Raw genomic sequence first — 23215 nt, 5'->3', positions numbered from 1 at the left:
CTCAATCAACAATATTATAAAGTCTGAAACCACTTATTTTTATCTCAATAAGGCCGAATTTAAAACTAACTAACTTCCAACTATCATACCTTATCAGTACTACACCTACTCATTTAAATAAACCACTTATGCCACATAAGTTAAATCCATCTTATGACATTAAAGTATAGTTTAATGGTTATACTAATTAATCGTCTAATACTTGCAATAACTCCCATAGATATAAAGAATTTATGGGTCATCAAAACATGTCATAGCACAAAACCATGGTGCCAAGTATCCCTTCCCACCACTTTATTCAATAGTTTCATTGACAAGTATTAAATCGTGTCCCTTCCCATCACTCTATTCAAGAGCTTCTCCATGAAAGTACACTTCCGAATCATTTAAGCATGTTACTTCCCACCACTAAACTAGAGAGATTATTAGGGTAATTCCCACCACTCAAAAGCTTATCAGGGCAACTCCCACCTCTCATCTAGTGAGTTTATCAGGGCCATTAACCACAACGCAACCTCAATTATAACGTGCTTCCTGAGATCAAAACCATATCCCAAGGATATTTAGTGTTAACCAAATCTCAAATTTTTATCTTATGCGAACTAAAAGTAAGTATAAACAAGTTTACTCACACACGCATCACTGGCCAGAGATCAAGGTGAGATATATAAATCTTTACCCATCCTTTACATCACCATTAAGGTTTGAATATTACCATATAACTATACCTGATGAAAACTACTCTAACACAACCTACAACTTCTTAATTATTCCAAATTCCCTAATCACATCAGTTTTGTAACCCTTCTTTTTATCTATTTCCAAACTCTTCTTCTTCCTTATCTTGCCATGTTCATAATAATATTAATTCAACCTACACTACCTCTACTAACTTTAATATTCCAAAATCAATAAGATTTACAACCATTAAACCATAAATCATGACCCTTTAATCCTCTCATAAAATACCAAAAATTTGCATAGGCCGAAAGCCAAAATTTTCGTACCTGGATTTTCTCCACTGCTCATCATACCAAAATCACATACTCTCAAATCTTATCTCCAATACATTTACTGAAAAAAAATCTAACCATCTCCTTTTAATCATCCATTTAGCTTAGAATCCTTTCAATACTCCATTCTTCTCTAAAGACATCGTGTTCTCTTAACTTATAACTTTCTCCTCCTATTAAACTTTCTCTCAATCAGCTTTATGCCTTATACAACTTCTCCTCTACTCTTCTTCGTCTAATATTTGATTTATCCTTAATCTACTTCAGTATTCCTATCCCTTCAAATCTTCCACCATTTTCTTTCTTCCAATCTTCAAGCATCACTTATATGAAGAATTAAGTTGATTTCTCAAACCTTGCCACACTAATGTTTACCCAAAACTCCTCTCATTTAAACCTTTGAACTCAACTCTTATTGTACAACCATTGATATCTAATCCTCTTGCTCGGTTCTTGAAACACTTCCAAGTAAAAACGACGGTTCTATACTTCAAGACCAAAACTCTGATGTTTTGACTTCTAAGCTCTAGCATACCGCATCTACCCATCTTCGAGAAAAAGAAAAAACTTGTCTTAGAAGGTTTTGCTTAAATCTAATAAAGGTATACAGGTCAAGTTATCCTTGAATCTGTATCTCACTACCACTATAGAGCACACCACACAAAAAAACTCAGACCATAACTCTTCCCTCCTGAAACCTTAAGAATTAAGAAAGGAAATTCGTCTCTGATAAAGTCATGAGTGTGCACCCTCATTACTCTTATCAAGACGTTTTTCTATTCTTAAAACCTTAAGTGGGTTGCACTCACTCTACGATTTAAACTTAAATACACATGACAAATCGTGTCACTTAGCCCTCTTCACTGAAAGGCAGGTCAAACGTACAACCCGCAGGTCATCCTAAGGACGAACTGCTCTGATACCATTAATGTAACATCCCAATATCTCACACTGGATAATTCATAATTTATATATTGTAACATTAGATTTACGGTAACATCCCGTAATTTCACACTTAAAAATTCATAGTTGATATATTTCTATACATATTTTAAACTCAGATTTCAACTATAAACTCCTAAATATAACTCGAATTCTTCTAACTTATTCTTCGATCTCTTTCTTCATTGGTACTGGATCAGACGACATTCCTTCATCTACTCCCGTATAACGAATTATACGATCATCGTACATACCTAAACACAAACAAGTAGGGTGAGCTAACATGCAACAAATCATTTATAAAACATGCATAGTTGCTTTGATACTAACATCATATAATAATTATGTCATACACCCTCATACCATCATACCACAATTACTATTAGACACTCGTCCCACAATACCCAATAAACACCACAATACCCAATAAGCACTTCCCGACGATATGTTGATGAGCGATGAACGGGAGGTTCCGCACTTATGTTGTCATTCTTAGTCCCCTCACTATGTCCAAAACCGGCACATAGACCAGGACATCCTGCCCTCCATACCATTCACAAGGTTAGTCCCCTCACTATGTCCAAAACCGGCACATAGACCAGGACCTCCTGCTCCTCTCACCACATAATTCATCCTTCTCTACTTGAGACTGGATGATTATTAGAGTATCAGGATAACCTCCAACTTCATGACCCTCAACATCAACATATACACAATTACCACATCATTACAGAATCTCTCCACGAGACTCATACCATGCTCACATTCCTCAACTCATACTATACCATTACGAAATCTCCCCATAATTCTCATACCATGTTCAGACGCATAAATTCAATTATAATAAATTACAATCATCACAATTAAAATTCATAATTTCGTATCTACCACAATAACATGAATTCATTCCAACGAGATATATTACACAATAGTTTAACAGTACATAACCTGTTCAATAAGATTTAAGTTAAAAGCTTGTCGAGTAGACTTCCAGGAAAGAGAGGTGCGTCACAATGGACAACTTAAGTACCAAGTCTTTCCTTAGCCAAAGTGTTCCTCAACTAGTTTTAACAAATTTCTTATTTACAGATTCAAAATAACAACATATAATATTAACACATAAATTCAATATAGATAGATGCACAGTAAACATTAACAGTATTCACACAGAATTTCAAGACATGAATAGTAATAAAACAATACTAAATCAGAATATAAAAGCTTAGAAAGGTTAGCTCCCCTACCTCTTTTACGGGATCATTCTCTTGACCAGAGGTTGTTCCCAGAAAACTTCCAGAATTTCCACTTTAAAATTTCTTCCTACTCCAAAACTTCCTAATTTCTTCTTTTCTACTAAATCTCTCCACTTCTTGGTGCAAAAATTTCATTTCCCAAGCTTGCTATTTATAGGCCAAAATTTTGACACTATTTAAGTTTTTTTTTTTAAGTATTAAAAAATTAATATTTTAATCTTCCACCACCAAATCTTCTTATCTGCTTCATCAATGCACCGTAGGAAGCCTTATCTACTGAACACTATTCATTTTTTTATTATTATATTTTTTTTACTATTCACTTTTTACTATTCACTATTTACTATTCACTTTTTTTTTAAAATCTTCTAAAATAAATTCTCAAAATTTTAAACTCCTTCCTCTGAAATTATTATAATTATATATCATAAATTTTAACTTTTCTTGCCATAATTTTATTAATTTTATTTTTATCCGTAAAAATTAAAATTACTACTATTTATTAAATCTAAATATTTTTCATGGGTCTTACAATACCCGTCTAGTAAGTATATTAATAAATTCGTTTAATATGTATGATTAGACTTATCTAATTAATATATGAACACATTCATTCAATATATATTGTTACAAATTCTTATTCACGTGGAGTTATATTTAAATAATGTATTGCATATTAAAAAAAATAAAAACCTTAATAAATTTGTAATTATCATTAAAATTCAATTACTTGACACTATATTATGCGTGAGATTTGTGAAATTTATTTTTTAGTTAACATTATGTGGATATAAGTGTAAATAAGGATAAGTGAACAAAAATGTGAAATATGAAGACAAATATATATATATATATATCGACTAATAAAATTCACATATGTCTGTGTCACTCTCCCTAATATATCAGTGTTGGGCATGTATAATGTACTGTAAAGGCATACCAATTCTTTCACTTATCTAGAATGTTCTATCATTTGTTTTGTTTTCTTCAACTACAATGCTTAAAAAAAGTGAAAAAGAAGAAAGATTATTCGTTTGATTTTAGTACTTTTTCAGGAAAAAGTATGATGGATGTACAATATGCATGAAACACGCTAATACGTAAAACCTTGCACATTTAACCTCAAATTTGTGCTAAAACTAGTAAACATAATTAAGAAAGAGTCAAACAATCGAATAAACCTAATTGAAGAAAAAAGAAAAAGTATATTACAACTATGGGATACAATGGAAGAGGTTCCTCGTTTGGGAAACAATTTAAATACATTTATTTTTATAAATGCCACTTATATTAAAAATATTATTTTATTGATAAATTTTAAGAGTTAAGATATCGAAGAGAAAATTCCACTCAAGTGAATTCGTTTATGAAAAAAAAATAACACAATTGACATAAAATTTGAGATAAGGATAAAAATTTTCATAAACACTTTCAGAAAAAACCACATAGTTTTTTTTTATAAATTAATATTAACCTTATATTAGTGTGTCCAAGAAAAAATGTTAGATTTTTTTTCATGTTTTTCTTTTTGTGTTATATCATTATTTTTTAAACTGGAATGAGTTCAAACATGTAAATGGTGGCGAGATTCTAATAGTGGTACGATGGTTCTTCTTGATGATATGTAACCAAATCTCTTGTTGTTAAAAGAGGATGCACTTAAAATAACTTTTCTTATAAGTGTTTTTAAAAGAGTGAATACTTCTAGAGAATTATAAGATCAACATGAACATTAAACTTTATGAAAATAATACTTACTTGAACAATACTATAGTTAATAGCAATATAATATATAATAACAACAGGTTAAATTGACAAAATTTAATTATAATATTTGGATATAGTCCAAATATATGAATGTTTGGATTATTTCATGAGAAAGAAACTTAAAAGGTCTTATTGGACCATATATATATATATATATATATATATATATATATATATATATATATATATATATATTAGATTGAGTAATAATAATATATTTAGAAACTTTCTAGGTGTATTGACAAATTTTAAAAAATATTTAGAGGATTTATTTTTAAATTTAAATTATTTAAGATGACATTAATTAAAGAAAGATGATTATTTTTTTATTATTATAAAACAATTGTTTTTATAAAGAATTAATATATTCTCACTTATTTGTTAATATTCGTATGAGTATATTTTTAATTAATTTTATGATGATTATTATTTTGAATGTATTAGATTTTCATCAATTACTATATAATTTTAAAAATCAGATTTATGGAGTAAGTCGAGATCCTACCTATCATTACATAACAATTATTAACTACTGTTAAGCTCTAACTAATGTAAAATTTTACCATTACTTTTTCTTTCTTTAACTACACTCAAATTTTAAGTTCTCAGGAAATTCCTTACAAAATTCCAAAAACATCATTGGTTAATAGATAACCTTGGACATCTCAATATATAACAGTTCTTAATAAATTTACTCTAAAAAAGTGTTACTTCTATCGGCATTAATTATGTGTAGATTAATGACCATATATAGTAAAGAAGTATGTTATTTTTCTTTTGTTTCGTGTTTGGTAGAGTTTGATGATTGAGAGTGGTGTCCATCGATGATCAAAGATACTTATTGATTACTATATGAAATTATACTTCCCGTGTGAACTAAAAAAGTGGGAAATGATGTGAAGTTGAAGCATCAAGTTCCTTAGGTATCACATATACATTCTCAGTATATAAGATGCATATCAATAATACAATGTCTCCTGCCATGTTAAACAGTATACACGATTCTGATAATCTGAAGTTGAAGCAGGATGAGAACGATCAATTATGTAAATATTGATGAGGTGTTGTCGAATAAAGTGAACCGTCTGACGGAGTTCACATTGAAAGGGAAATGGAAAGAGATTGAGGAGATGTACACACGGCAACTATTGACGATTACGTCGGCACTGCACCGTGGATTTGGACGAAGAAGTTGTGGTTGAGAAGCTTGTGAATGCCATTATGAGACACCAGCCGAGGGAGGCACTGGAAATGAAGAATGATCGAGGGGATACCGCTCTGCATGTTGCTGCTTCCAGGGGTTTCACAAATATATGTCAGATCATCGTAGGAGAGAATCGGGAGAGGATTTACTTAGTGAAACGCAAGAACAAAGATGGAGAGACTCCTCTCTTTCAAGCCGCTCTCAACTGGAAGAAACAGACCTTTGCTTATCTTTCTGACTTTTACTGCCACAGCGCTCCCATGAAAGATCTTGTGCGAGACAACGGTGACAGTATTCTTCACTGTGCTATCAGGAGAGAGTACTTCGGTATCTTTCTCATACCTATCTTCTTTTCCTGCCATATTTTAGATGATATCAAAATTATTCAAAATTTATACCAGCAAGAATTTATTGTGTTTAAAGTTCAAAATCAAATAAATGTTAGTTGTTAATATTATAATAGTATGAAGAGACGAATTCCCTCTAATTTTCTTACTTTTTTTTCATCCTTATTTTTATCTTTACAATTAAATCAACCTTATAATTCCTTATTTAATATTTTATATTTCTATTTTGAAGTAACAGAATGCTATATATACTGAGTACTACATATATTTATGGATATGATGCAGATTTGGCTGTGATAATAGTGTATTACTATGATTTTCTTAGCACACATTTGAATGAAGAGGGATTCACACCTCTTAAAGTCCTTGCAACCAGGCCCTCGGCTTTCAGAAGTGCTACCAGACTTTCATGGTGGAAGCAAATCCTGTACCACTGTAAGTATTATTATATATATCTATACACTGCATTACATATGAAATGAAGTGATGTTCAGATAATTTTAATTTAAAAAGATATCATTTTGTCAGTTTTAATCAGAATATCCATCTTTTTCTCCATCTCATGTTCATATAAATTAATAAAATTGATTTTGATAACTTTTCAATTGTAAAATAAGAAACTCAAGCATTTAAAAACTTTCAAGTTTCAGATTTAAATCAGGTGACAGGTGGGGTATTTTTTATTTTGTTAAGAAAAGAGAGTATAATTGATCCATTATATAAAATGTGCACATTTACTAATCCTATATAGTATGTAAAAATTCCATCAAGTTAGCAAATATTTTTTTCTTTTGTCGAAGGTATGATTGTGGAACCAGTGAACCCTGATAGACAAATGAAGAAGATTTTGAAAAAGATGCAGAAGAAATCAAATGACTCAAAATGTAGTTATCCAGAGAACTATACCACATTATGTGAATTCATTGCTGGATTCAAAAGTCTTGGTGCTCGAACTGGTAACGGGTTATATACTAACTAGTTTGTTTTTTTCTTAATTCTGGGGACTAGTTTCTTAATACTCAATCTATTTCTTGCACATTTTCCTTTGGCAAGGCAACTTTTTTACTCCAAGAAATCAGCAAGATTCAGAAAACTCACCAATTAAGGAGCGTAAAATCGTATCTGAAACTGCTGGGGTTGGATTTTGGCCACCAAATTATGAAACCAGTCGACAATTTCTGAGGTCTGCATATGTACATACTCTTGGTTTCACAGGAGTAGGTATGTCGCGCTAATTTCTTGATCTATGGCTTTTAATTAATACCATTTATCTGGTTTGATTTTAAGTACTTGCTTTTTTAAGGATTAAAGGAAATAAGAAATATGAAAAGAAGACACGAATGGAGTGGTCAACTCTTGAAGGCACTGCTGAAACGTCCTTATGGAGCATTCACAGGATATGGGGGTGTTCCAGATATTACTGATGAAGAAATGTATAATGTGTTTAACCAACCTAAACCAGGTATTTATCTATGCAAACACGAACTCTGTATCTTTTGTTCATAATATTATGTGAAATTTGTGTGTTTTCTATCACTCTTCTTTGATTTATGTTAGTTTTAATCTATGATCCATTTATTTAATTTTTTATTAAGATCAACAGAGAGTTAGATCTACTTTTTTTTACTTGCTAGTATGATCCTCTACGTATTAATGCAAGAAATTTTCCTTGACGCCGAATTATTTCAACTTCAAATTTGTTGGATAAACATAAATGGGTCCCACACCCTAAATTAAGGGTCAATGTTTTCCCATGTTTTCTTCCATGTTTTCCTTCATGTTTTGCTCAATGTTTTTCAGCTTTGTTGTTTTGGTATTTTGTGTGAAGCCCTTCTATAAAAGGGTAGAAGCAAAGAAGTGAAGATACACCAACTCAGAGAAGCAAAAACACAAACCATCGTGAGAGAAGTGAAGCCACGGTGAGGAAGAGAAAAATAGAGAGTCTATTTTGTGAGTGTGTGACATAGAGAGAGTTTTGTATACCATCCGAGAGGGTGAGATTAATTGAGAGATCCTCAGAGAGTGAGAGAAAGACGCACTGTAATCCTACTTTCATAGTGGAGATATTTTTCTGGACTAGGTCCCGTGGTTTTTTCCGAGAGGATTTTCCACGTTAAAATTTCTGGTGTTATTTTTCCCTACGCCTACACTTTCATTTACACTTCTATTTCTACGCTTCCGCATAGTGTCCATTTTTGGGGTTCATCGAGGAGGGAACAAGTACCGCTGTTTCCCAACAAAATTATACTAATTACTAATTGACATCAAAATTCTTATCGCAAAGTGTTTTAAACATGCCAGAATACGTTATTATAACTAATTTCATCTACTTATTACTAGAAAATGTTAAATTATTGATGAAAGAAATTTCACTGCTAAAAAATTTTATCCACAAAATTTATTCACAGATTCTAATTTTATTTTATCAATAATTTTTTATTAATAATTTTAATTTATTTATAAATTTTGATATTGACGAATTTTTATATGTAACTTCGTTTTATTTCTTTTTAATGTTTTGGGTAAAAAATTTCATTATCAATCTCGTATTGAATATTTCTAGAACCTTTTAAAAGTTTTGGTTTTACTTCAAGTGCTATATTCACACTCTCCTCCATAAATTGTCTATGATGCTTTGAAAATGAAGCACTCCTCCATCGTGAGTCTAATTTGACCAAATATTTTTATGAACATACAAATGTATTGTATACATTCTAATAAGTTTTTGACAGTATTTTAAGAGTATGAAAGGAATAGTTGATGGGTAGAAAAAATGTAGAGATAATGAAATATAGAGAAAATGTAGAGATAATGAAATATGAAAGTAGTAGTTGGAAAAAGTGTTGTAGTCATCTTAGTTGTGGTAGATGTTTTCTTATACAAATGGTAAAGTACATGGGTATTTATAGACCCGTAGATTATTCTAGAACATGCTAATCATATTTTATGTGGAATATTCTAGATTTTTATCTATGTAGAATGTTCTTGATTTGTTTTTCCTATCTTAGGATTTTCTACCATATTTTAGAACCTTTATTATATTTTAGTACTTCTATCTTAGGATTTTCTATATTATTCTAGAATTTGCATTACACTTTAGTACTCCTCCTTGATGCAAATTCTGTAACTCCAAGCATTGTGCACAGTAGTTGAAATCTTGGTCTTGGTAATGCCTTCGTAAAAATATCTACAATTTAGTCTTCTATGTTGGACAATACTCGAGTCGAATTTGTTTAGTTGTCTTTTCATCTCGAATGAAGTGATATTTAATGGCTATGTGTTTTGTTCTTTGATGATGGATTGGATTTTTTGGCTATTGCAATTGTCAATTTGTTGTCGCAATAGATAATAGTCAATCCATCTTGTGGTTGACCTATTTCTTCAAGTACTCTTCATAGTCATATTGCTTGAGCCGTGGTTTCAGCAGCTAATACATACTCTGCTTTTGTTGTTGATTGTGCTACAGTTGCTTGCTTCTTTGATGCCCAAGATAAAATACCTGATCCTAGTGAGAAAGCCATTAATCCTGCCCAATCACTATCTGTGTAGCCAATAATCCTTGAGTTAGTCATGATTTTGTACCATATACCAAACTCCTTTGTGCCTTGCAGATATCTTAAAATTCTTTTTCCTACTTCATAATGAATCTGACTTAGTTTTTGCATTAATCTTGATAGAAGACTTGTAGCATACATAATGAATGAGAGATACAAGAGACTTCCAATCAAACTCTTGTAGTGTGATGCATCTGCCTCTTGAACTCCATCATCTTTTTGTAGCTTTTCATTTACCATTAACGGAGTAACGATAAGTTTACAATCATTCATCTTGAACTTCTTTAGTAGAGCTTCAATATATTTCTTTTGAGAGATAAATATACCTTTTTTTGTTGTTTCACCTCTATACCGAGGAAATAGTTCATCAAGCCAAGGTCTGTCATTTCAAATGTCTTCATAATGTCTTCTTTAAATTCTTTCATCATCTCCATATTATTTCCTGTATATATAAGATATCATCGACATATAAGGAGACAATGAGATGATACTGACCTTGTGTCTTAATATATAGTGTTGACTCACTTTTGCTCCTCTTGAACCCTTGATTTATGAAGTATTGATCAATCTTGCTATACCATGCTCGAGGAGATTGCTTTAGGCCGTATAATGCTTTTTTAAGTCTTAGTACTTTGCCTTTGTTGCCTTTGTTGATGAAGCCCTATGGTTGTTCAACATAAATCTCTTCTTCGATCATTACATTTAGAAAGGCTGATTTGACATCCAATTGATAAATGTTCCATTTCTTTTGTGCTGCAAGAGCTATTAAAACTCTAATTGTATCTAAGCGAGCAACTGGGGCAAAATGTCTTATTGTAGTCGATTCCTGGTTGTTATGAGTAACCTTTGACAACTAATCTTTCCTTGTGCTTTTGTATAGTTTCATCAGGATTGAGCTTTGTTTTATATACCCATTTCACTCCATTGATGTCTTTTCCATGAGGACAATTTACGAGTTCCCAAGTGTTATTCTTCTCAATCATATCAATATATTCTTCCGTAGCCTTAACCTATACCTCTTGTTTTGATCCTTCTTCATAACAGTTAAGCTCAATCATGACTATATTGCAAGTTTCATATATGTCTACCAAAGATCTTACTCGTCTTGGACTGGATTCAGGTGAAAAATCTTATTGTTGTGGAGCTGGAGAAAGTGTACCTAATTTTTTTTGCCTCTTCTTGAGTTTCTTAAGATTATTGCACTAGAAGTAAAATGTTGCTTTTAAAAACAATTTCTTCTTCCCAATTCCAAGAAGCATTTACATCAACTTCAACATCTCAACGAATGATGAACTTTTCTGTTTGTAGGTTGTAGATTCGATATCGTTTTGACTGTGTTATATCCCAAGAGTATTCCTCGTATATTCTTATCTTTAAGCTTGTGCATCCTTTGATCAAGAACATGTATGTAGCAGATATACCCAAATATTCGTAAGTGTTTAACTGATGGCTTTCTTCCACTCCAAGCTTCAATAGGAGTCTTGTCTTTAACTGCCTTAGTTGGACATTTGTTTAGAATGTAAACTGCAGTGTAGACTACTGCAGCCCAAAAAGTGTTAAGCATACTTTTCTCTTTTAGCATTGATCTTGCCATCTCTATAACTGTGCGATTCTTTCTCTCTGAAACACCATTTTGTCGTGGAGTATATGCGACTATAAGTTTTTGCTCTATGCCTTCATCTTCGTAGAATTTGTCAAACTCGCAAGATGTGTACTCCTTGCCACAATCACTTATAAGTACTTTTATCTGTCTTCCACTTTGCTTCTCAACAAGGGCCTTGAATTTCTTGAATACTCTAAAGACTTCTGACTCTGCCTTTAAGAAATAGACACGTGTTATTCTAGAGAAGTCATCAATGAAGAGGATGAAATACATGTTGTTGTGATGTGAAGGCGTTCTCATCGGTCCGCAAATATCGATATGAATAAACTCCAATAATTCTTTTGCTCTCCATGTTTTATTGTTGAGAATGGTAGTCGGTGTTGTTTGCTGAGGAGACATCCTTCACATGATTCATTATTCTCCTTCAAGCATGAAAGGTCTCTCATTATGTTTGTTGATATAAAAGCTTTAAGACATGTGTGTTGAAGTGGCCAAATCTCCTATGCCAAAGCCATGAGCCAGCAACTTCTACCTTCACGGTAATATCAGTTCCATGTTTGAAGCTTATAGGAAAACTTCTATTTCTCTTCTCTATTTTTACTTGGTCAATTTTTATCATTTTACTGTTATAAATTTTGCATGTATGTTTCTCAAAATGAAGAGAATATCCATCACTACAAGAAAAATCGTTATTATCTACCGTCAAAATCCGTATAAAACTTCAAAAATCCGTATATAAAATAGTATTACATACGGATTATATACGGACAGAAATCCGTATATAAAATGATCGTAGCTAATATTATACGGATTTTTCCGTATATAATTACATACGAAAAAATCCATATGTAATTATATACGGAAAAATCCGTATATAAAATCCGTATATAATTACATACAGAAAAATCCGTATATAATTATATACGGAAAAATCCGTATGTAACATTGTTTATAGAAAAAATTATTTTATTCAACACCTGCACATACATTGATTACAATTAAACTTCTAATAACAACCAACCATCACAATAACTTTTATTTAACACCATATCAAACATTTCACATTAAGAATAGATATATATTACTTAAAAATCATTATCAAATAAGTTTACAAAATGTCTAATATTCATAAATAGATTGTACTGTTCCTAAGATGTTAAACAATATAAATTCTACAATTAATAACATGTCAAACAACATAGAATGACAAGTCTATAATTTCCTAATAATCACTAAGGATTTTGTTCATCTTGGATTGATATTGTCGTTGCACTCCATCACCGTGATAACAACTTCACCACATTGCATTTTCCCTTTAAGGTTATTGGCCAATAACCACATTGCATCTGTAAAAAACAGAAAGCTTTAAAACAAAGATATTCTGCACCATTTTAACCAAAACAGCAAGACTTTTTGGGCAGCAAACAGTAAAGTTTTAATTGCAATAATAGCATCCAGAACAGCCCAAACAGCAAGGTATTAGGTGCAATAACAGCAAAGGTTTTATGTAGATTTTACAGCAAAGACAGCAAAAGTTTTATGCAGATTTTACAGCAAAGACAGCAAAGGTTTTATGCAGATTTTACAGCAAAGACATCAAAGGTTTTATGCAGATTTTACAGCAAAGACAGTAAAGATTTTATGCAGATTTTACAGCAAAGACAACAAAGGTTTTATGCAGATTTTACAGCAAAGACAGCAATTTTTTTTTTAGTGTAGCATTTATGTAGTCTATACAGCAAAGACAACAATATATAAACAAAATTTATAGCAGCTAAGAGGAAGTCTTCGTGACAGCAAACAATAAGGTTTTTTTTTATACAGAATTTTCTTTCTAAAGAAGCTTCCCAACATATCATATTAGTGTCTTTACTCATTAGTGATGATCTTACCCCCTGCCCTACCAGTTCATACTATATCCAATTATTTAATCACTAAAAAAATTATGGTTCATCAATTGTCTAACATATCAAGAGTTCATTTCACTGTTCTCATTTAATCAAAGCATACATTGACTAATATAATATTCTAGCAATTCCAAGTTCTTTTCTTCCAAAACTAATTTATAATCAAGTCATACTTGGCTCTTCACTAATCATTCTAAAAACCCATATATTGAGTTTTTGTAATTTTAACCGAACAGTACGTGAAAGCATAGCATCTCCATTCCCTAACTTATACAAACTCAATTCAAGGAATAAAGACAATTCATTCACCACTTTTAAATTCGCGTCCCAATATTACTTGTTTTATTTTCTCATGATTTTAATAGATTAAAATAAACCACACATCACCACTCAAATATCAACAATTCTTTACCTTAACCCATTTTCTGAATTTTGTTTTTAGGTCTTGATTCCACGTAGTTCAAACAGTACCCATTTACACTACACCTATATTATCCCTATATTACTCTTTCCAACTCAATTATTCATTACTACCCCAAATTCCAACTGCATCAAACTTATTCCCCTGTTTTCATTCGAACATAATTGCTTCCTCTCACGTCCCATTGCACAATGGATTCCAGGATTTGATGGCTTCTAGGCGAGGAAGAAGAAATGAGAAGAGAGAATAAGAAAAAGGAAAAGAGGAACATTCAACTTTGAAACCTAAACACAGAACTTGAGATTCAAGAATGAGCAATCTCATATTAGCTCTCTTAGACATTTAAACAAACAGTTTATGAACAAAATCACAAAATAGAACTAAAGACAGTAATGAACGAAAACAAAATGCAGGTTACAACAGATCAAAACATAAAAGGAAAAGTAACATTAACAACGCAGAAAAATTGAAGGAAACTCAACAAGCAGATACACAAAAATCAAAACAGAGAACAATCAACTTGAATCAATTGAAGACAAACAAATAGAAACAAGGAAAGCAATACTTATCTCTGGTAGCATGCTCCATCGTGCTTCATGGAAGAGCCTCCAAGGAGATGACCAAAAGAGCGACGCGGGCTCGACTTGAACTCCTTCGAAGCTTCCTTGTTGAGCAAACGCAGCAAAATAATGAGACGAACTCGAGATCGAGAGCGAAACGGAGAATGAACAGAAGAAAATATTAAAAAACCCTAAACAAACGAATAGAAGCTGGAACAATTGGGGAAAAACTCTAAAAGGGAGAACGAACCCTAATCTAGACCGAAAGAACCCTAAAAATGGGGAGAAACTCAATATGAACCGATTAATCAGTTCAAACGCAAGATTGATCGGTACAAAAGTGTTTAAACGGCGCAAATGCAGGTTTAATCGATGGAAATCGAAGAGCAAACAGTAGAAAGGGTTTTAATCAGTAGAAAAGTGCTTTTAATCGGTTAAAAATGAAGGAAAAGTAAAGAGGAGGACAAAACCCTAGGATTCAGAGGTGGTTATGCATATGAAAGTGAAAGTAAAAGGAAGAAATGAAGATTATGAGGAAGAAGTGATTCTGTGATGAACAAACCTGTGGATGGTTGAGAGGCGCTCTCGAGAGAAAACAAAGAAGACGCGAGGCAGTGAATGAAAATGAAATGTGGTTGAACAGAGAGGTGAAAATACGCATGGTTGAAGATGCACGAATGAAAGTAGCTGCCTCTTGTGTTAGGTTAATTAATTTTTTAATTTTTTATTATTATTTATTTTATAATCCGTATATAATATCTGTATATAATAAAATTTTTATCTACGAATTAGATCCGTATATAATAATCCGTATGTAAATGACATTTTTCTTGTAGTGCATCTCCATCATTTGGCCAATACTTAAAAGATTTTCTTTAAGATTTGGAACTAGTAAAACGTCCTTGATGAATTTTGTACCTTTCCTTGTCTCCACCATGACAGTTCCTTTGCCTCCAGACTCCATTGTGGTGCCATTTTCTAGCCGAACTTTCACATTGACAGATTTATCTATGTCTTTGAAGATGCTTTGATCTTTCGCCATGTAATTGCTACATCCACTATCCAAGTACCAACTCCCTTATCCACTAGGAGATCTTGATTGACATAGAATAAGAGTTTCTCCTAATTATGTTCTTCCGCAAAGCTTGTTTGATGCTTATTTTTATTACGACAATACTTCTCTATGTGACCAAATTTCTAACAATACTGACATTGAGGTTTTCCATGATGTCAACAATCTTTTTCCAAGTGACTTCTCTTTTTACAGATGTCACATGGAGGATATTGTCCTTGACGAGTCATAGAGAAGCTTCTAGAATTTTCTTTATTTCTAGAAATTTGTCCTCTACTTTTATTTCCTTTATATTCTTTATTATGAGACCGTAATTTTAGTTTTGATTGAAAGACATTTTTGATCGAGTCTTCTTTATGTTTTTTTAATCTTTGTTCATAAGCTTCAAGAGAGACTATTAGCGGTGTTACTAACAGTGTAGTCAAATATTTTGTTTGTTCAATTACGGTTGCTATTGCATCATTTTTTTGGGGAATAAAAATTAAAATTTTTTCAACGATTTTTTTGTCAATAATATTTTTCACATAGGCCCTTATCTGACTAATTATTTCTTTTATTCTAGAATAATAGTTTTTAATGGTCTCAGATTCTTTCATTCTTATTAATTCAAACTCTCGTCTTAAAGAGTGAAATTTAACATTGTGTAACTCATTACTTCCTTGAAACTCCTATTGTATTATGTTATAAGCTTGCTTTGCACTTGTGGCACCAATTATCCTTGGAAAAAGTATGTCATCAAATGCTTGTTGAAGAGCAAATAAATCCCTTGAATCTTTCTGCTTGTTTTCCTTCAACTCCTTCTTATGAGTTGTAGTAAGAGTGGAGGTGTCTTCTAGAATAGTGAATCCCTCTTCTATGTTGTCCCATAAATCTTGAGAGCGGAAAAATGTATTCCTTTTGACACTCCAAAAATCGTAGTTTTCTCCTGTAAAAATAGGTACTGGAATTGATGATGTTTGATTGATAGTAGCCATGGGTTGAGAAAATATTTTGGAAGTAGTATAAAACGAGTTATAGTGTTGTTTGAGGTAGTTGAAAAATTGTATCTACGCCTAGTAGATGACCAAACGTAGCTCTGGTACCACTGTTAATATTTTGAGGTTGTGAAAGGAATAGTTAATCAGGTAGAGAAAATGTAAATATAGTGGAATATAAAGAAAATGTGGAGATAGTGGAATATGGAAATTATAGTGAGAAGAAGCATTGTAGTTGTCTTAGTTGTGATAGATGTTGTCTTACACAAATGGGAGAGTACATGGATATTTATAAATCCATAGATTATTCTAGAACTTTTAATAGATTTTAGTACTTCTGTCTTAGGATTTACATTACACTTTAATAGTCTCAAACTTTTCTAGTTTGCATTACAAAACTCCAACTTCTCTTACTTATCACTATCCAACAAGTTTTATTTCCATCCTCATCAAACTTCTTTCACTCACGTGTCCCAACCTTAGATGTTACGACTTCATGTTTTCTTGCATTATGAATTAGTCACAAACACATGCACAATCACAATTAAGTCATTTTCAAGAATTTATTTTTAACCCCTTTGGAACTATAGATAATTTATTAAAATTCTTTATTATGTGTTTTGTTTGTATACCTAAAAAATTCAAACCTGTTGGTTGACAATAGATTCATTTTTAGCTTGGAATATACTTCTCATTCTACACCATTCCCCAATTGTCAAACATATTCAATTTGATGGACTTTCCAATGTCTTGCACCCCACAAGCATTATTGCTCCAATGGAGAACCACACCTTCCTTCTGTTCTAAGGTCTCAAATAATTCTTTCATGGACAAAGTTGAAATGAAGATGATGAATAAATTTAAAAAGCAATCTCAATGTATTTTTGACATTTTTTCTTGTTCTTACATACAATGTCAATTATAGGGCTTGCCATAACAGAAAACACACAAAAAAAAGCAAGATAGAAAAAAATGACTATTGTATAGTAGAAGATTGGACGCACAAAAATCATATTTTAAAACCATATATAGAGTATCGAACAAAACTATAAACCTCAAGTATAATAGAAAATAAAAAAACTGTTACACTACCATGTATTATCTGCTACTATAACACTAGTATACAATCAAGCAAATCGTACAATGAATGCTATAATAAATAAGAATAGTAGAAAATAGTACACATAGAAATCATATATCAAAGCTATATATATATATATATATATAATATCAAACAAAACTATATAAACTTCAGGTATGACAGGTGAAGAAGAAGAAGTAAAGGAAGAAGAAGAAGAGGATAAGCAGAAAAAATCTTCAAGTGACAGTATTGACAAAACGGAGACAGCATTCCTGGTTGCGGCAAGAAATGGCATAATTGAAATGGTGAATGAACTTTTAGAGCGAATTCCAAGTGTGATCCATAACTTGAATGCAAATAAAGAGAATGTGCTGCTGATGGCAGTGAAGAACAGGCAACCCTTTGTTATTGAGAATTTGAAAACGAAGGTAAAAGGAGAAGTTTGGAATAATTTAACTCTGGCAATAGATAAAAAGGAGAGGACCATATTGCACTGGGCAGCAGATGCTCCACGAGACGACAAGCCACCAAAGATAGCTGGTTCTGCCTTGCAAATGATGTGGGATATAAAGTGGTTTCAGGTATATATACACAAACAAATACCTTAGTAGAGAGCTTTTCATTAATTAGTAAAAATTAAGCTATAATTATCTTGAAAAATGTTACCACGGTATTTCATAAAATGACCACCTGTTATTTTTCATTTCTAACAGTATATTGAAAGCCTTGTGCCACAACACTTTTACTTAAGAACCGACACAGAGGGCAAAACTGCAGGGGAAATATTTGAGGAAAAACATAAAAATCTGATAGAGAAAAGTAGCTATTGGCTGAAGGAAACATCTCAATCTTCATCTGTTGTGGCTGGTTTTGTTGCTGGTGTTTCCTTTGCTACGGTCAGCTCCATTCCGGGTGGCACCGACGAAAAAGGTAGGCCTCATTTAGAAGGCAAACCTGCTTTCGATGTATTTGCCGTTGCTTGACTTGTTGGACTTTGTTCCTCTGTCACTGGGCTCATACTGTTTCTTACCATCCTCAATTTTGGAAAGCAATCCAAAGATTTTCGCAGAAATTTGCCATTCAAAATTCTTCTTGCCCTCAGTTCTCTTTTTCTATCTTGCTGCAGTGTTTGCCTCTTTCTGCTCCGGTCATTACTTTCTGCTTAGTCACAAATACAAGACGGTTCTATTCGCCGTTTATGCAGCCACTTTTTTACCAGTCTTGCTGTATGCGGTGGAGCAGTTTCCACTATACTTTGATCTTATAAAAGCCATTTTTTATAAGGTGCCATGGGCAACCGGTAGAGGAGACAAGCAATGGCAGCTAAGCTACTACATGTAATTGCTTGTGCTGTACTGGATTCATTATTCGTGCAGCTATTCTTGGTGTGAATAATCATGTAATTTTCTAGCTATGAAAAATAGCATTTAATTGTAGCAATGTTGTGTTGGTTGCTTGTAAAGTTGCGATTGAGGAGATTTAAATTTAGGTTTATAATAATCTTTTAACATATTTTCTTTAATTTTTGTTTAAAATATTTTACTTTACACTGGTTAAAATTATTAATGCACCAAAAACACCATTTCAGGTGCTTAGTCAGACCATTTTTCAAATACTATCAATTGAAAAATAGTGACTTCAACACCAATTTTGTTCAGTAACAGTGAAAAGAGGCTAAAGAAAAAAAGATTCCGACAGTTAGGAATGAGCAGGTCGAAACAGAGGAAGAAGCTGATGGAACTTGTACTTTACCCGACAGGGTAGCAAGTAAAGTGAATGTTTGTGACCCAGCGAGCGAAAAAAAAGACAGAAATAAAGCTTAAGATGAAGTGGGTGTTGGTTAGAATATTTTCTTTTGTTTTTTCGTTCACAACATTAACGATGGGTCCATCCATAACAATGTCGAAGATCATTATTCTTCCCTTGTCACCTAGAAAAAGTGACATGACATAAAATGAGGAGTTGAAGTATCGAATTCCCTATTAGGAATATAAGACGCATGCAGAAAAATAGTAACGAGTTATTTCAGTGCTTCATATACATTGTCGTTATTTGAAGTTCCTGTTCGGCCATGAATCCTGAAAATTTTGAGGAGGAGTTATCGTACAACTCATCAAATTAAGTGAGTGACTATCTGGCGGAGTACACGTTGGAAGGGAAAGGGGAGAAGGTTGTGAACATGTACAACCGATTCCCAGCGTGTCACACGGCAATGATTAAGGATTCAGTGGGCACTGCACTGCACTTGGCCATGGATTTGGATGAAGAAGTTGTGGTTCACGACCTTGTGAATGCCGTTATCAAACACAGCCAAGGAGTGAGGGTGAAGGCTATGGAAATGGAGAACGATGGGGATACCCCTCTGCATGTTGCGGCTTCAAGGGGTTTCGCAAAGATATGTAAGTGGATCATAGGAACGAACAAAGAGAGGATTTACTTGGTGAGTCGAAGAAAGAAACATGGAGATGAGACACCTCTCTTTGAAGGTGCTATCAATTGGAAGAAACAGGCCTTTGCTTATCTTTCTAACCTTTCTGACCATTTCTGACCACATCGCTCCTTTGCAAGATTTGTGAGTGTTAACTATTTTATGTTTTAAGTATTTGCTAATTAACTGCACCCTGATTTTTAGGAAGAATAAATATAGGGGAGCTATTCTTTCGTCCACTATTCACGTAGGTTGTTAGTCAGTTTCTTTTCTTTCGGTTTCTTTTGTAAAGGCTTATAAATGCCATCTTTATTATCTGAATAAATGTGCAGTTTTTCACAGAAACTTAAATTGCATCAGTATATTCTCAGAGTCTTAACCGTTGGTATCAGAGCTCCATCAAGGGGCCTGATACAGAGTGATACAGAGTGTGAAAACAGTGTGAAGAGTCATGTCTATCTCAGAAAAATTCGTTCAACCAGCTATCCCACGCTTCGATGGACACTATGACTTCTGGTCCATGGCTATGGAAACTTTCTTACGTAGCAAAGAACTATGGCAACTTATTGAAGACGGAATTCCAGTGCTGACTTTGACAGCAACCGAAGCTCAAAGAAAAGCTGTAGAAGATGCAAAACTTAAGGATCTAAAAGTGAAAAACTTTTTGTTTCAGGCCATCGACAGAGAAATTCTGGAAACAATTCTTAACAAAGGTACGTCACAGGCAATCTGGAAGTCCATGCAAAAGAAGTATCAAGGTTCAACAAGAGTTAAACGTGCTCAGCTTCAAACACTTCGTCGTGAGTTTGAACTCCTAACAATGAAGGACGATGAGAAAGTCGACAGCTACATTGGGCGCACACTAAGTGTTGTAAATAAAATGAGAGCCAATGGTGAATCAATGGACTCTAGTACAGTGGTTAGCAAGATTCTCAGGTCTTTAACCTCAAAATTCAACTATGTGGTATGTTCCATCGAGGAAGCCAATGACCTTAGTACCTTGAGTCTTGATGAACTCCATGGGAGCCTGCTTGTGCATGAACAACGAATGCAAGATTCTCAACCATCAGAAGAACATGTACTGCAAGTTACGCAATATGATTGGGCAAGTCGTGGTCGTGGTCACGCCAGTAGCAGAGGAGGTCGAGGACGAGGGAGAGGGAGAGGACGTGGACGACAACCTTTCAATAAAGCACTAATTGAGTGTTTTCATTGCCACAAGCTGGGCCATTTCCAATATGAGTGCCCTGGAATAGCAAAACAAGCTCATTACGCGACATTTGAAGAAGCAACAACCACTGAGGATGAAGTTTTGTTGGTTGCATATGAAGAGGTGACACATCCAGTACAAATGGAAGATTGGTTTCTCGACTCAGGTTGTAGCAATCATATGACCGGTAATAAACTTTGGTTTACTGAAATAGACGAGGAAGGACTCCATAAAAGTGTGAAGCTTGGTAATGATACTACATTGGAAGTGACTGCTAAAGGGAGCATTCGGATCCAACTAGGGAACATTACTCATGTCATTTCAGACGTCTACTATGTTCCACAACTTAAAACTAATCTTTTGAGTCTTGGACAACTACAAGAAAAAGGTCTTACGATCTTGATTCAACATGGATCATGCAAAATATTTCATCCTGACAGAGGGTTAATTATCCAAACCATTATGAGAGGAAATCGTATGTTTCATTTATCAGCTTCGATGCACCCTGAACAGTCCAAGTGCTTACAAGTCGAAAACCGTTCCGAGGAAGAAACCCAACTATGGCACAAACGATATGGGCATCTTAATTTTAGAGGACTCCACACACTTGCTCAAAGACAAATGGTGATCGGGCTACCCTCGCTAAACATGTCCACAGATGTATGCACTACATGTCTCGTGGGCAAACAACATCGAACCACAATACCAAAACAAAGCTCCTGGCGCGCATCAAATAGACTTCAATTGGTCCATGCGGATATCTGTGGTCCCATTTCACCAATATCAAACAACGGCAAAAGGTATATACTGAGTTTCGTTGATGATTATTCACGCAAAACATGGATTTATTTTTTGCATGATAAATTTGAGACGTTCAATGCATTTAAAAAATTCAAAGCATGTGTCGAAAAAGAAGCTGGAGCTTGCATTGTCTGTCTAAGGACTGATCGAGGAGGGGAGTTCACATCTAAAGCATTCTCAGAATTTTGTGACCATCAAGGCATTTCCAGACAACTCACAGCTGCTTACACTCCTCAACAAAATGGAGTTGCAGAGCGCAAGAACAGGACAATTATGAATGCAGTAAGAGCCGTGCTTCATGAAAAACAGGTTCCCAAGACCTTTTGGCCTGAGGCAGTAAAATGGTGCGTTCACACCCAGAATAGGAGTCCCACAACTACAGTTGAATACAAGACACCTGAAGAGGTATGGAGTGGAATCAAACCTGATGTAAATTATTTTCGTATATTTGGATGCATTGCACATGTTCATATTCCAGATCAACGACGAAGGAAATTAGATGACAAGAGTCACCAATGTGTTCTCTTAGGCGTGAGTGATGAGACAAAAGGTTACAAACTTTTTGATCCCATTACAAAAAAAGTGATTGTTAGCAGGGATGTGATATTCGAAGAAGATAAGCACTGGAACTGGAATGAAAACAAAACAGAATGCACGCCTACTGCTCTTGATGTGGAAGACCAAGACGAAGATGATGGTGAGAGGTTACAACCCGAAGCAGCTGCAGAAAACACAAACAATCCAGAATCAGAAACAGAAATAGTTGGACCTGCTCTGGATTCAGAACACACTGTTGATCCAGATGAAGGGAGGGTTACAAGAACACGGAGACAACCTGCATGGTTAACAGATTATGAAACTAATCTGTGTGTAGAAGAAGATAAAGATGATCTATTAGCAATGATGACAACTGAGGATCCTAACACTTTCGAAGAAGCAAATGCAAGTCAGAAATGGAGGGAAGCAATGGATGCTGAGATGAAAGCTATTGAGAAGAACGATACGTGGGAACTAGTTGATCCACCTAATGGAGTGATACCGATAGGAGTGAAGTGGGTCTTCAAAACAAAGCTCAATG

At 33.6% G+C, this 23215-nt stretch overlaps 2 protein-coding genes, 1 long non-coding RNA gene and 1 pseudogene across 3 annotated transcripts; 2 read left to right on the top strand and 2 right to left on the bottom strand.

The window, feature by feature from the left end:
• The first annotated feature begins 5977 nt into the window (after positions 1–5977).
• LOC148203124 (uncharacterized) lies at positions 5978–8903 on the top strand. Its single transcript, XM_088105672.1, has 5 exons — positions 5978–6506; positions 6812–6961; positions 7327–7482; positions 7580–7747; positions 7830–8903. The coding sequence occupies exons 1-5, from the start codon at positions 6197–6199 to the stop codon at positions 8030–8032; spliced, it is 987 nt and encodes a 328-aa protein (XP_087961798.1). The 5' UTR covers positions 5978–6196; the 3' UTR covers positions 8033–8903.
• A 1021-nt stretch (positions 8904–9924) lies between these two features.
• On the bottom strand, positions 9925–10320 carry LOC148203123 (secreted RxLR effector protein 161 pseudogene; annotated as a pseudogene).
• Positions 10321–12740: 2420 nt separating this feature from the next.
• LOC148203122 (uncharacterized) lies at positions 12741–15277 on the bottom strand. Its single transcript, XR_015784016.1, has 3 exons — positions 15134–15277; positions 14577–14675; positions 12741–13029 (listed from the first exon to the last, which is right to left on the bottom strand). It is a non-coding gene; the product is annotated as an uncharacterized LOC148203122 (long non-coding RNA).
• Positions 15278–17874: 2597 nt separating this feature from the next.
• Positions 17875–18681, top strand: LOC148203121 (uncharacterized). The gene is made up of 2 exons (XM_088106830.1): positions 17875–18279; positions 18412–18681. Exons 1-2 carry the CDS (start codon positions 17875–17877, stop codon positions 18679–18681), a joined length of 675 nt encoding a protein of 224 aa, XP_087962956.1.
• The last annotated feature ends 4534 nt before the right edge of the window (positions 18682–23215 follow it).

Source organism: Vigna umbellata, chromosome 2 (assembly GCF_029865625.1).
Source record: "Vigna umbellata cultivar VRB3 chromosome 2, Vumbellata_1.0, whole genome shotgun sequence".
Taxonomy (NCBI): domain Eukaryota; kingdom Viridiplantae; phylum Streptophyta; class Magnoliopsida; order Fabales; family Fabaceae; genus Vigna; species Vigna umbellata.
This window is presented reverse-complemented; position numbering and strand designations above follow the sequence as displayed.

Coding starts and splice junctions, on each gene's coding strand:
- LOC148203124 (XM_088105672.1), top strand. CDS start 6,197: ATGAGACACCAGCCGAGGGAGGCACTGGAAATGAAGAATGATCGAGGG. Junction 6,507..6,811: donor TATCAGGAGAGAGTACTTCG/GTATCTTTCTCA, acceptor GATATGATGCAG/ATTTGGCTGTGATAATAGTG. Junction 7,748..7,829: donor TCTTGGTTTCACAGGAGTAG/GTATGTCGCGCT, acceptor TGCTTTTTTAAG/GATTAAAGGAAATAAGAAAT.
- LOC148203121 (XM_088106830.1), top strand. CDS start 17,875: ATGACAGGTGAAGAAGAAGAAGTAAAGGAAGAAGAAGAAGAGGATAAG. Junction 18,280..18,411: donor GGGATATAAAGTGGTTTCAG/GTATATATACAC, acceptor CATTTCTAACAG/TATATTGAAAGCCTTGTGCC.